The sequence below is a fragment of the Lissotriton helveticus genome, chromosome 3_1 (genome assembly GCF_964261635.1).
Source record: "Lissotriton helveticus chromosome 3_1, aLisHel1.1, whole genome shotgun sequence".
Classification (NCBI taxonomy): Eukaryota; Metazoa; Chordata; class Amphibia; order Caudata; family Salamandridae; genus Lissotriton; species Lissotriton helveticus.
Window position 1 is genome coordinate 1,900,522,167 of NC_136061.1, and position 15,240 is coordinate 1,900,537,406.

A 15,240-nucleotide genomic window follows, 5' to 3' on the forward strand; every position below is an offset into this window, starting at 1 on the left:
GAGACGATTAGAGGTGTTTGGCGTGGGCTCTCAACTCAACTCGCCTGTGCGAGCGGTGCCATGAATTATACCTCCAGCCCTGCTGTGCGGGTGCAACTACTAAGCCCCCCTCCCCGGCCCGATCCACCCTCCTCACTCTGCCACCGCCACCGGTAACCCGCTCCTAGTCCACGCCGCCTGGGCGGGCTTCCCTCCATTCCTGGGACCCCGGAGTTGGGGCGGAGAGAGACAGTGAGGGGGCAGACAAGAGAGGGGCTCGGGAGAGACAGTGGAGGCGCAGAGATACCATGAGAGGCAGGACGGCGAGGGGGGCTGGGGGAGACAGTTGGGGTAGGAGGAGAGAGAGGGGCTGGGGAGAGACAGTTGGGATGTAGAGAGATGGAGGGTTCGACGAGAAGATTGTCGAGATGTCACAGACTGACTTAGGGCGTAGACCGGGAGTGAGGGGGGCAAGGAAAGAGTGAGGGAGAGCCAGAGACAGTGAACAGCGCTCAGGACAGGAGCAAGGGCAGGATAAGGTCAGTGTAGGGTTAGAGAAGGGGCAGGGAGCATGGGCAAGGTGCAGTAACAGAGAGCATGTCCGGGAGCCAGGACAGAGTGCAGGGGTTGGGACAGGGAGCAGAGGCAGAAAGGCAGACATGTTGGGCAGAACAGGGGACAGGGGGAGTGCAGCGATAGAGGACAGTGGTGAGCAGGGCAGGTACAGGTGCAGGTGCAGAGACCTTAGCCATGGATATGCAGTGAGTAGGGAGTGGGGAGTGGGACAGAGGCAGGGTTCTGTGGCACAGAACCGGACAGACAGGGGGTACCGGAAGGAAGCACGGAGTGAGAGCAGGGGAGGACAGAGAGCAGAAACAGGGGACAAGGTGCAGGGGGCGATAGCATGGGCATGGGGCAGGAAGAGGGCACCGGAAGCACCTCTCAAGCTGGTCCATTCTGAGCCTGTGCTGACTGAACCAGAGGTGGGCTGGACCAGAATGTGCCTTTTCACTGGCCTCTGTTTGCTGTTCAGGGATACAGGCAGCTCTGGCTTCCCAGCTCTGGCCTCTCCACAGTGAGGCCTTGACTGTTTCATGGTGTCGTGTGGCCACTCAGGATGTTATGTATGGTTGTTTTGTGGTCTGTTTGCGTGACAATTTTATTGGTTGGTAGTCTGTGCCAATGCTTGTCTGTGGGTTTTTGGCTATTTGTGTGCCGATTTTATTGGCTGGTGGGCTGCTTTTTATTGTAAATTTTTCTGATAGTACCAAACATTGCCTGCTGCAAGCACAAATAGCCAAGTAGTCTTCCATACCTTGAAAAACACCGTCCTACAACATGTCTAAGTTTTACTTATTTTGCAAATGTGGGCCACTATTTTTTAGCTATTTCATTTGCCTGCCCTATATTTAATAACATAACAGGTCTAGTTGCAAAGTACACGATTACCCGAAGGTGTCCTGGGGCTGAATAAGGAATATGCTACTTACCAGTATGCATCTGTTCTTGGCATAGAGGGCTGCAGAGTGGTACATTTATGAATAGATCGCCATCTGGTGTTGGGCTCGGATGATTGCACTTTGTTTTTCTTCTGGAGAAGTCTTTGTCGTCATAGGTGACTCCTCCTCTCGGTGTTAGTGCGCATGGGCATCGGCTCCATCCTTAGATTGTTTTTTTCCGCCATCGGGTTCGGATGAGGATCGAAGCGCTCCGGACCGACTTCAACAAAGAAGGTTATAACCGGCGCATCGACCTCAAATGGATGAAAGGATGAGTGGACCTGCTGGGATTTAAACCTGTGACCATGAGATCAAGCACAGGCCCCTGCAGTGGCTGCTTTAGTGCAGTGAGCCATCAGACACAGCTTATGGGGCTGCTTTTAATTTGGTGCCAGAGCCTCTTTTCTGTCCCATTCCGACAAGCATCAGCCTCCGCTTGCACGGCTTGTGCTTTTGTTGTGTCACTGTTGTGGCTTGTGCTTTAGCTTTTTGTCTCACTGTGCTGCAGAAGGCAGTGCACAGGTAAAAAGGGAAAAAAAAGTTGTTTCTTTCAGTGTTATTGTGTTGAAGCCACAGTATGGGGCCCATGGGCTCTGAAGAAAATGGCTTAACGTCAATAAAACTGGGCGGGAGAGGTCGCTCGAAAAATGCACGAGTTGCTTGGGGTTTAGTAGCTTACGACGATTTTCACTGACCAGAAGTAGCTCACACTACACAAAAGGTTGGAGAACCCTGGTCTACGCGGAGGCCCCCAGCGTCCGCGCGGTTGAGCATTGTTCTTCAGAGGAATTTGAGAAAAAGATGTGACAAAGGGTCTTCAGGAAAAGGACTGATTAATCCAATGGTTCTCTATCAGAAACTAACTGTGTGGATCCAAAAAACATGTTCAAGACACATGAGAAGCCCTCTCAATAAACACCCAAACCCGGTGGCAGATAAAAACATTCCAACATGGAGTCAGTGCCCATGGGCGTTCCTCACTGAGGAAGCAGTCGCAGCACATCTCGTGAATCGAAAGACTTCTTTGAGGAAAAACAATTTGCAAATGACCAAGTTGGCACGAGTACGCAAAGCATGTGTATTTATAGCCACACATGCTATGATCATTTGATTTCAGATAAAGAGAACAATCTGTGTTGGGTGCGCCTATGTGAAAGTCCTTACCACACCTCTCTGGGCAATGCTTTTAATAATCAAATATCCAACTCAACACTAGAAGCCCTGCAGTTTACTCCAGCTCCCTCCTAAGACATTCAAGAAACCCTAAGTCCTGCTTCATGTCACTGCATGAATGTTTAGGGCACCTAGGAGGCCTTCACAAAGACACCCTCTGAAACGTCTGGGGAAACCAAAGACCTGCTTAATCTGATACCTACAATGTGTGCAAAACACGACCATTTGCCCTAACTAATCAGTGAAATGATTCAGGAAACCAGACTCCCACCTCATGTCACCACTGAAATGTTTGAGGAACTCAGGGATCGCCTAAAAAAAACTAACTGTTTGAGGAACCTAGAGACATCCTCCAACTAAAAACATCACTACCAGAATGATATCCAAGTGTCCCATGACATGGTGAAGTGTGGACAAACTGAACAACGCTGGCCCATATCACCACTAAAATGGTAAAGGAATCAGGATCTGAAACAACTCAAAGGTTTTAAGATCCTAAACAACTTGCTTTCCACGGAGTGAACTGTTACAGCAATAAATACCATATACCAGCTGAAACATAACAGAACAGGATCTACTTGCTGAAGTTGCCTTCTGAAATTCATCTCCTCTCCTATGATTTTTGTTTTAAGAGGATACTCTGGGGTGGTGTGGCTAGCAGCCCATGATGGCCGATGCATTCCTTTGAAGCCCCATGTATTGAACCCCTAATCTGGCTTGTATATCTGACCAGCTGTGATCATCTTCTCATCCCGCAAACCAGAATGAGAGGCTGTCGACTCACCTATCTGCTGCCACTGCTGTAGCAGGCTCATAGCCCAGAGCTCCGGAGTGAAGCTGAGGATGGGTGCCTGGGGCCTGCGTCCTCACTGTGTCCAGCCATGGCACGTGAGCAGTGCGGGCTCTAAACTGCACGAATTGGAGGCGGTTTCAGTGCGGCCGAACCAGTGGTACCTGCCTCCCCACGGAGCTGGGAGAATATCGGATTGTTGGATCCAGACACATAGACCGTGGCCATCACAGGCTTGGCAGGCGGATATAGGCGGGGCGTGCCTGCGGGTCCTGTTGGAAGGTCCAGGCTGTCTGACTAACTGACAGCGCAGCGGCAACCGGAGGACCTGCACGGCTCCCTGCCACCATCCTTCTAGGCAGTGGGGTGGATTGCTGCTGGATCCTGGAGGCTGGATTGGACCTGGACCACGTGGGCCAGGGGTCGTCCCTGTTGCCCGCCGACTGCTGACTGGGCCTCCCCCTGCTGTTTTGGAAGCTGTCTGGCGGGAGGCCTGATCCTGCCTGTCCCGCTGCACACAGAGGAAGAGAAGTGCCACAATTAACTGCATCATAAGTACATAAGGACTGGGATCGACCTGGGGCCAACTGGCACACCGACAGCCTCGGTAAACACATTGGGAGATCCACCGGCTTGCCTATCCAACAGGCTTACAGCTCATAGGGGTGGGCGTCGCTAGATTTCTGTTTTTGCCATAGGATTCTATCCTGAATGGCCTATGCGAAAGGCACTAACAGGTGACCAGAGGCCAATAGATGCCCACTGCTTAGCAGATAGTGATGGGATGCTTGGATTCAACAACTCCATCTGTCCCGGCATGGCCTGCCCCGGAAGCTGTGGAGCATGTGGGAGCACGCTTGGGGTAGAGAAGCTGCAACCTGATGTGACGCTTAGCGCCAAGCTGGACAATGTCCTTCTAGCAGTGGAGAAAATTGGTGCAACTCTGGAATGTACACAGAGCTCACTTAAAAGGAAGATAAATAAAGTGGCCCCTCGCCTGATCCAAACAATCCCCAAACTGGTCAATCCTGACCAATCAGGTTTTATGCTAACTAGAAATACATCACTAAATCTCAGTCGACTGCATGGGGTATTGAGGAGAAAAAAACACTGAGAGAAGATGCAGTGGTGGTATCCTTTGATGCCACTAAGGCATTCGACACAATTGAATGGCCCTACCTCTCTGCTGTCCTGGGAAGGTTGGGATTCGGACCCAACTTGGCTAAAGCTCCTTTATAGGGGCCTATTTGCACAAGTAATAGTAAACAATAAAAAAATCAGTAGTCTTTGCTTTTAAAAGAGGGACCAGGCAGGGCTGTCCTATGTCCCCACTGCTTTTTGCGTTGACACTGGAGCCCCTCGCTGCATGGATTTGGAAAGACCCCATCAAACATGGCTTGAGATGGTTGGAAGATTGGGAGGAATGCATCTCCCTTTACGCCAATGATATTCTGTTATCCCTTGCATCGCATAGCGTCCTAAACATATTTACAAACTTCGGCAAATACTTAGGATATACAATTAATTGGGCCAAATCATGGACTTATGTACTGAGGGGGAGGTTTCTTCCCCTGCCTAAAGAATGCAAAGTGACAGAAGCCAAAGATACATTCAAATACCTAGGCATATACATCGCCACTGATCCCAAGTTGACCTATGACTGCAATCTCCAGCCGCCACAGCAGTGGTAAAAAAACAATGTGGAGCATTGGAGGGCCCTTCCCCTATCGCTGCTGGGTAGAGCAGCTCTACTTAAAATGATGTCTCTGCCACACTTCTTGGATGCTCTGCACAATTTCCCTAACCCTGTACCTTCAACATATTTCAAGGATAAAGAAAGCACGGAGAGAGAGCTACACTGGGCAGGTGGGCAAACCCGAATATCGTTCACAAAATTGGTGAGGGGGTGGTACGACTGGGGAGTGGGACTACCGGACATCAAAAAGTATTACGGGGTGGCACACTTAACAGCCATTAATCATTGCATATATCGGCCTATCGATGATCCAGGTACAGAATGGATGGATGGCTCTTACAGGGAGGGAGTTATGTTGGGGCGCTCTACTCCAAGCCCAAAAAATTTCAACTTACGGGACCCAAGAGACACTCTGTCAAGGTGTGGCACACCGCCAATAAGAGGCTAGGCAAAAAGAATCACACAGGCCACCCCTTTGTGGTACTCAGAACAATTGGGGGCACTAAGAAAGACAAAGTGCTTTGATATATGGGATACTATAGGAATCTCCAGGGTGGGAGACCTATGGAAGAAAGGAGAGGTGATATTCTTCTCGCTCCTGCAGCAAGAATATGAAATGGCACATACAGAAAGATTTAGATAATTGCAAAGCCATACCCATAGAGGAGGCTGGTCTGCGACTGAACCCCATGAAGTTCCCGAGGGAACATAGCCGCGAACAAGGTGACGAAACACAGGGGAGCCAGCGCAGCCGCACCAAACCATGAATCTCATAAAAGAGCGGAAAACATGGGGATGCAAAGGCACCAAAAGCCATCCAAGAACAGCATGAAAACCCCGTATGTTTACCGGGTGAGAAAAAGAAAACGCATACTAGATATGTAGGTGTGAAAAGGAAAGTGCAGGACTTCGCAAGAAGTGGAACTGAACCTAGGGTCTGATAGATCCGCAGGATCCGGAATGCCAACCGTAACGAAGACACAAAGAGATGGCAACTGGTATGACAGTTAGCCATATCGGTGCAGTGTGCACAACAGAGGAAAGAAGCACTGTTGAAACCCGCACCAGCAAAAATACATGTGACAGCAGTGGCAGGATGCCAACCCACAGCCAGAAAATGCTGGTGGTACGAGAAACAGAAGGCACACCAGTACATAGTTGGTCTATCACAAATATATGAAAGGGCCAACGGCAACCAGCAGATGCCCTCATGACAGGTTACAAGAAGCGAAAAGGCAGTACTAAGGAGGGACTACTACGCCTAGTGATCAATGAAAAGCCACTATTTACAAAGGACAATGATAGCAGCCAATTAAAAAGATGGAATGGACCTTCATGCCCCTTTCCTGACTACGTGTAAAGATCAAGGGGAGTGATTCTGTTAAGGACCAAAGAGGCTGGAATCAGACAATATTTTTCAAAAAAGAATACCTCTTGGACCATCAATCATTATTATTTTAAAGGCTAGGACCAATGCACTTTTGCTCTAGTCTCTGTTCCAATAGTAAACAAACATTAATTAATGCCTATTGTATCTGAGTTTTAACGTGCAAAACCTTTTTCATGATGTACAGATAGAATCATGCAAACACCTTTTGTATAGTCATCAATACTATTTTACTTCATTTTTTTCAAAATCATCTATATCAACAAACCTATTGTTTAGTTTTCAAAAAAGATATTACATGCATATTGTTACTAAATCATATCTTCTCGTACATGTTGGTACTCATCCATGATATCAATGCAAACATACATAGCCAAAAAACGCATATACGAACACATGAAATTGTGCAATTCTAAATTGGTGAAATGTATTTACAAATGCATTCAAGATACAAATTAATATTGTCCTACGATTCTTGTTTTATGTACCAGGGTAACAAGACACAGACTGTCCTAAGTACTGTACAATTATTGGTCCCTAGGGTGAATAGGTCAGAGCATGTTTCAAAGGAGTTGTTATTAAAGAGAGGTGAAGAAAAACGTTTGTCTTTAGTTGAAGCCCGATCTGTGTATCCTTTTGTTTGAGATTAATTTCTAAGACAGGACTACGGATGCTCTTGGCCTTAGTGAAAGGGGTCGTGGGTGTGCTGACGCGTTTCGACCTTCGTGCGTGGACCAGGAGGTTTCAAGGAAGGTTTTCCTCAGGGCTGGGGTTTCTAAAAGTGTAGGACACTGCTGTTGGGTAGTCGCTTTCTTAGTCTCTTGGAGTGGTTACATTTTAATGTCAAAGTCAGGATCCACTCATATCAGTATAGGTCCACTTGTGTAGAAGTCATGGTTCCTTATTCTTCAAGTACGTTCTTTCTGGCTTCCGAACAGGGCAGCTCCGTAGTTTCTCCGAGCGGCAGCGTCTCGGGCGCTTTATATGTGGCTTCATAACAGGGCAGCTCCGTAATTCCTTTAAGACTGCAGCGTCTCGGGCCATGTTTTCTCACTGATTTCACTAAGGCCAAGAGCATCCGTAGTCCTGCCTTCGAAATTAACCTCAAACAAAAGGATACACAGATCGAGGTTCAACACAAGACAAACGTTTTTCCTCACCTCCCTTTAATAACAACTCCTTTGAGACATGCTCGGACCTATTCACCATATGGACCAATAATTGAACAGTACTAAGGACAGTCTGAGTCTTGTTACCCTGATACATACAACAAAAATCATAGGAAAGGATTAATTCTTATCTTGAATGCATTTGTAAATACATTTTACCAATTTAGAATTGCACAATTTCATGTGTTCGTATATGCGGTTTTTGGCACTGTATGTTTTCCTCGATATCATGTAAGAGTACCAACATGTACGAGAAGATATGATTTAGTAACGTTATGCATGTAACATCTTTTTTTAAGTAAAAAATACAAAAGAATACGTTTGTTGATATAGATGATTTTGAAAAATGTGAAGTAAAAAAGTATTGATGACTATACAAAAGCTCTTTGCATGATTCTATCTGTACACCATGAAAAAGGCTTTGCACGTTAAAACTCAGATACAACAGGCATTAATGAATGTTGGTTTACTATTGGAACAGAGACTAGGGCAAAAGTACATTGGTCCTAGCCGTTAAAATAATAATGATTGATGGTCCAAGAGGTATTCTTCTTTTTTGAAAAACATTTCCCGACTACAGCACGTCTCAAAGACACAGCGCAAGAGCTGCCTAGGCGAAACCTAAAGCCAGCACCACCTACGCACCCAGGGAAACCTTTCCCCTCCACTTTATGGACTGAGTGAGAAGCCACAGACAAAATCAGCAACATGTGCGCTGAGAGGAAAACAGATTTGCTCCCTTTCAGTGACCCTAAACAGCAGCATGTAGCAGCACTATTTTGGAGCAGGGTAATGAGGTCAGACGGCAGACGGACATGGTGGGCTATCAAGAACTTTCACAAAGAAATATCATGTTTGTATGATATAAACTAAGCATGGAATCCAATTAAAAACGTTACAAACAGTTGCAATTAGAAATAATTAAAAGGATTCTTCTCTGAAAGACGAAATTATGTAATCTTTAAACCCTATTATTAAGGGCATTGAATTGAACAGTTACTAATTCGATTGCCGCAATCACTAAGTAGGCAAATTCAAGGCGCTACAATTTGCAGAAAGAGGAAAAGACAGAGTCAAACTATAACAGATACTTACAAATATTAGCTCAAGAAAATAACAATTAGCTACAAATGTCTCCTAACAAAATACTTGAACCTTGTGATCGATTTGTTAACATTTAGCCGTTATTAATTATTCTTTGCATTTAACAGCACTGCAAGGGTGTCCTTCTCCTTCTCAGTACTGATTTTAAAAAGTATAGAATAAATGTTGCAGTTTATTGCCAATTTAGATCAAATGTTAGGTCTCCTTTTTGTGCAGCTAGTATCATTGTTTAAAGGCTAAGAAACCCAATTCAGTCCCTTTAAGTCTCTCAGTTATCTGTTGCAGTTGAAAATTGACGAAGGTCTGGTCGCTCTTACAGACAATGTAACTTAAAAAAATATCTAGAGAGAACTAATGAGAAGGGAACATTTATATAATCATTCAGCGATCTCTTGATGGAGAGGCTACAATTACACAGTGATACAAATGTAGATACATCTCAAGTGGAAGTGTAACTTAGTTATAAATTATTTAGCAACAATATAAACCAACATGCAGTTTTGCGTTAAGACTAACCTCCCACAGATGTCCAACGATAGGGGCGTCTGCCCAGGCGTGTTCCATGTTCATGCCCATTTTACCGTTTTTGAATGCTACGAAGCTAATTGATTTATCAAACCACCTAAAAGAAAAACAAAGGATACACCAATTGTTTAGGTTCTTATAAAACTGAAGGAAAATCTCCTATGTATAAACTTCCCATACACTGTAGCCATTTAAAGCAACAAAAGGTGACCAGTGGAGAGCTTGCATAGCTTTCAACCACACTGGCAATAGCTTGGGGCCGCATTGCAGTCCATCGTATTTTCACCACTGTGCAACTAGTCAGATAGGAAAAACCATATGCAAATCAGACTTGGCCCACCCCGAGCTGTGTACAACGAGAATAAGAAAACAGTTACCTAGGTAGCTTGAAATCATTAAAGACCCACATGCTTTGCCTATTTGTTCCATCGAGTGGGTTGTCAGTTAAGGGCCACGTATTCATCTGTAAAGCGTTTCTTGTGGATATCTTTTATGTTTGCGATCGTATGTAAAGACATTTTTGTTTACTTCCAATTCTTGTGGAGGTAGGGTTTGTAACAAGTGAATTATAATATCCCCAAACTGCAAATGTTATTAAATAACTGACTTTTAATACATGGATCGTAATAGAGCCACATGCTTTGCAAAAAGATGCACTTGCTGTGTGTGTACATGGCAGGTTTTAAACAAGAACAATGTGACATTAAGTTGAATGTAATGTGAGTACCAACTCCCTATGTATCTGGTCTTGAACTGTGTATTTAGAGACTAGTTACGTTTTGGAAATGTGTGTGCATCTGTGCGTGGCAACAGGTTACCATAGGTAGGATGTCTGGTGACTGTGTATTCGAGTTTGCTTCAGATAACCCTGTAGGTATGTTTTCGTCCTCAGCGTGACATAACTACATGTCCTTTGTTCTAAGGCAAACTCCCTACACTGTTGCTGTCTATTGCGCTAGGGGGTGCATATCTGTTCATCTTCCTAAAAAGTATCCCTGCTCTTTCGCTGAAACCAACCTTCCCTGTTGACTACTACTTCAAATGAACAGATCACTTTGGCCGGTTGTGATCAGACTGACCTACACATGTGCCCGCCTGTGAAAACCTGGAAGGAGAATGACAAAGACAAAGGTGTGTTTCCTTTTGAGAGAAGTAGTTTGCACTATGCTTCACTGCAGTTCCCTGCAGTCCCAGCACCAACCCAAAGGTTGAGAAATAATGGTCCTCTGGGCAAAAGACTTTGAACTTCAATTGCAGTTTTAAATACCTGCAGTGCAGATAAGATTCTTGAGAACCGAATCTTGATGGTGGCTCTCTTCGCTGAGGACTGGGTCCAATAATTCCTCGACTTTTGGTAAACTGAACTTATGCGACTCAGTGGTCGAGAAAATAAAAGGAGGCGGCCAAATGGCAAAAAGAAAAATGCAGTGTTTTCACATAAGCACCTCTCAGCATACAAGTTTGAGATGCAGTCTTTTTTGGTTTTGAACATAGAGTTTTCCTATCTGGAATGATATTTAGGCTTGAAAACCTTCTGGGGATAGCGTCAGCCTCTTCTTTACAATGAGAGTGAGTTTCCGATTTTTTTATTGTAAACATATCAATTTTTGTGATGCTTAATTTTCAGCCTTCATCATTTTGGCTCCTGTCAAATCATGTCATTGTGCGAAGGTATTTCTGGGCCAAGTGATACCATTGTCTGTGTTGATTGCTACTTCAGTGTAACATTTTCTTTTACTCTTTCAAGCCTCGATGCTTTTCTGGTATTCCACACCTGTTGCTCTTAGTTGTATGCCGTCTAGTTTTATTCTCCCTCGATGGTTCCTTTCAAGGAAGCAACAAAGGGCTTTTAGGTCTTGGGATACTAATTTTTAACGTTAGCACAGCAGTAGTCTTTGATATTGGTACAGTGTTCCCTCTTTTTAATAGCTGTGTGACGTATTATTTGAAATAGTGCATTTCATGATGCCTCCTTCTCTCCACAGTATTAGGTTTCAGCGACCACGTCTATGCTAGTAATTACATACCACCATTCAAAGTCATGCCGTACAGCACAACATGTTTCTGTATTCCAAGGTCAACAGTGTTGGGCTTAAATTCTCGAACAAACAAATCAAGTTGTCTCTTGATGGCCCCATGGTAAGCAGCAAGGCTAATCCATCCATGGAAACTAAGAATGACCCTCAGTTGAAAACGCAGACAGAGGGTTTACCATAACACAAAGGTAGTTCAGCCTGAAGAACCCAGCTCACCCACTGTCCATTGCCCAAAACACAGAAGTGAACTACAACGTTGTGGTCCCGTCAATAATCATTATGCCTACCAAAGACCCGTCATCAACCTATTTGTATAAGATGGAACACATGCCTGAGGTACTGTAGACACTGGTGGACGACATAACTGAGTACTGTTATGGACACACAGTTGATATCTCTGATTCAAGGTTTAACAGAAAAACAAGTTTCACTTTTCCATGAAAATGACAAGATGCTGTATGTATGTAAGCTATTTCAATCTTTAAGATTTATGCAGCAATCTAATTCTGCACATAGTAAACCTGCATGTCATGCCCAATGTTATCAAAATCTAATATATAGCTGCAGTGAACGCTTGTAGTAGCTTATGCATATTCTGATTCGTTCTTCCATTGTACACTGAAAATAAGGAAACATGGTGTCCTAAGCTCTTCGCAGGATTCTACCGTTATGTTTCTATACACCACCTTGTCATTTCATTACATATTGATTAAGGGGCTACGGTATGGGACAAGAATAACGCACCTATCATAACATTTGCCGTGTAGCAAAGATTTGGCGTAGCTATCTAACGAGGTCACAGGATCCTCCTTGTTATACCCCTGTTCCGTGTCATCCAAAGTGACAAAGAAAGCAGCTTTCTCCACAGCTTCCACGGACTGCTTGTTCTTTCCATTTGTAAAATGGGACTTACGAGCTTTTGCCCAGGGTATTCTGCAAACGAGAAGTAAGATCTGTCAGCAAATGTACATAACGGACCATTAGATGAAGACAACAAACACATGAAACAATCTTTCCAATTTACAATCTATACACGATATATACAGTCTGTGATTTTACATATATCTGTATTTATAAAAATATAGTTCTAGTTTGTGAGGCATTCCTATGTGTTGTATGTTTCAATCTGTTCCAGCTTGTGCCTTCATCGAGCACTCCTACTTATGCTGAAGCCTAACCCTAGAACTCCTCGCCTCATAAAGTCTGATGTCAACACAAATGTCTTATGCCAGACTTCCAGCCACAAAACACATCTCCACCGAAACCATCCCTTCTTGAACTTTCTGCCCTACAATTATCTGCCAACCATCAGCCTGAACATCCAATCCCCATCCTGCATCCCACCCAGCTCATGCCACCTTCCCAGGCTTTTGAGATACACCTGACTGAGATGTAATAAAAAGAAAAATTCTGAACTTGAAAGTGTTCAATGCGTCTCTCTTTAAAGAGCACAAAAATAAGTCCGACACTGGTGAGTGTATCGTATATCTAATTCGAATGCAAGCATATTGCAGCAAAACAAAGAAGGAAGGCGGATGTAGCTGCAAAACAAACAGGCAGATGTAGTTGGATCCCCTACATCATAGGTCAGCACAGTCCAAAGTTTGCACTTACCGATCTCCGGCGGTCAGAGCTGCCAGATGCTCCTCTCCGGGTTGAGGCTCAGATTTATCATCCAAAATTCTCTGCATTTGCTGTTCAATCTCCCGTGGCTTCAACAGCCGACCATCATGGTACAACCAGACTTTGAAGTAACGTCCCTTGTGGTACACAACAATGTGCTTACTGTCTTTCACGTGCTGGATTGTGTCTAGAATCGAAAGTCAGGTTTTAAAAAGAGGTTTTAACAAACCCAGAGGAACCACATTCCTTGTTGCTTCTACCTAGTGAGAACTACATGGTTTAGATATCAAGTACATCATCGATGGAATAACATATATGTCATCAGTCACAGCACAAACACCGTGCCACTCTAGTACTCTACAACAAATTCACTACAAAATTCTACCTTTTATAATCTTATCCAGGTATAAAACTTGGATTTTTTTTCTGTGCATCTACAGCAAAGATTTTAATAAAAGGAAGATTTGAATCTTCCCAAAAATCCTGTACTTCAAGAGGTGCAAAAAAAGAAGAAGCGCCAATGACCACAAAAAAGTGCTGCGGACAAAGCAGCAAACAGCCTAGTTTGTGAAGAATCACAACACGCCTATCAGGAGACTGATTCTCGGAGGGTTCTTATACACAATGTTTCTATCCAACAGCAACATTTTTGTACACCTTTTTATTGACTTTTTCATAGAGTACAATCAGTATGTAGGAAATACCAGCAAAACATAATACTAGTAATGTGCGTCAGTTCAAAGTCTATGACAAGCAAGAAAAAAGAAAAAGGATAAAAACGAGCATAGGAGAAACTGCTGGTTTAATCTTTGAAACACTGTGTAAATATATGGTCATGATCCCAAACATAGGAAATAGTGTGACCCTAACGCACAGGTAAAGCAAGTTCGAGGGGTATTGACAAATGGGAGGCTTGGAATAACCCATTAGTCCAGCATACGCTGAAAGTGTCTAACCGTGTGTGGTGTAGAGCAATTTGCAATTAGTAATGTGTGCATACATGAAAATTGTTAGACCTGGGACCATTGGCGTGGGTCACCCTTCCATGTTTTGCTGTTGCCACTGTGTTTTTGCTGGTCTAGATGCTTTGGGCGCTTTGCCACGGCTATTCAGTGCCTAAGTGCAAGTGCTCCCTATTGTAAAAAATTGTATTGGATTAGTGACTCCATGATTTGTTCATTTGATTTACTTGTCAGACCCTAGTACAGTGCACCATGTGTGCCCAGGGCCTGAAAATCATATGCTGCTTGTGGGCTTGCAGCACTGGTTGTGCCACCCACAGAAGCAGCTTGTAAAATATGACTCAGGCCTGCCATAGCAGAGCCTGTGTGCAGCCTGGCGCTGCCATGTCGACTTGGCAAGTGCACACAGTTGCCAGTCCCTAAACCTTCCCTTTTCTACACATTAGTCACCCCTAAAGTAGGCCCAAGGGCAGGGTGAATTGCATGTAAAAGGTAGGACATGCCCTGATGTGTGTAGCATGTCCTGATAGTGAATTACAGCCAATTTCGTTTTTCACTATTGCAAGGCTACCTGTTCCCATAGGCCAGAATGGGCAGTTTGATTATAACATCTTATAATCCTAACTGACTCCGGGAACTAGGTAGAAATTCGAGTTTAGTATGCCTGAATTCTAAATGATAAAATACATCTTTAAGTGAAGCTGGTTTTAACATTCTCTGTTTGGAAATATCACTTTTAGAAAGTAGGTATTTGCTTGCCTAACCATCCAAGCCTGACTCTGCTAGTTTGTGTATTGTGTGTCTGGTTTTGTGAGTGATAGGGGCTGGGGGATTCCAGGAGACGGGGTGAGTCAGCACAAGGCTGAATAGACCTGTCTGCATGAGGAGTGGTGGAAGGAGTAACACCTGGAACTGAATAGGGCTGTGCCTGCCTTCCACAATGCTGGCTCTATCTCCTGTGTTGTGTCTGATGACCCTGGCCCACACTGACAAAGCAAGTAGTTGTGCACTGGCAGAATGCACCCAGAACTGGTTTGGACCAGGTACAGAGACCCCCTGCCTTGAGAAAGAAAGGATGTTGGTGTATAAAAAGGGGGACCCAGACCCCAGAACTTTAGATCACTTCTGGGAATCAAGACGACCCTTTGCCAAGGAGAAGAACCAAGGAAGCTGAAGGAGGAGACTACCCCTGTGCTGTGCTGTTGGGGTTGGCCTGCAGTGATGTCTTTATTTGCCAAGGAAAGGGAGAAAAGGAACTTTGTGTGTACTTTTGCAATCTTGAACAAGAATCTCCAAG

At 44.5% G+C, this 15,240-nt stretch overlaps 1 protein-coding gene across 4 annotated transcripts in view; it reads right to left on the reverse strand.

The window, feature by feature from the left end:
* CPT1A (carnitine palmitoyltransferase 1A) overlaps positions 1-15,240 on the reverse strand; it is a 429,645-nt gene that overhangs the window by 179,072 nt on the left and 235,333 nt on the right. For all 4 annotated transcript variants that reach the window (XM_078682885.1, XM_078682883.1, XM_078682886.1 and 1 more), the window contains exons 10-12: positions 12,973-13,168; positions 12,103-12,291; positions 9,314-9,419 (exon numbers count right to left, since the gene is read on the reverse strand). In XM_078682885.1, the coding sequence (XP_078539011.1) occupies positions 9,314-9,419; positions 12,103-12,291; positions 12,973-13,168 (491 nt within the window). The remainder of the gene's footprint in view (positions 1-9,313; positions 9,420-12,102; positions 12,292-12,972; positions 13,169-15,240) is intronic.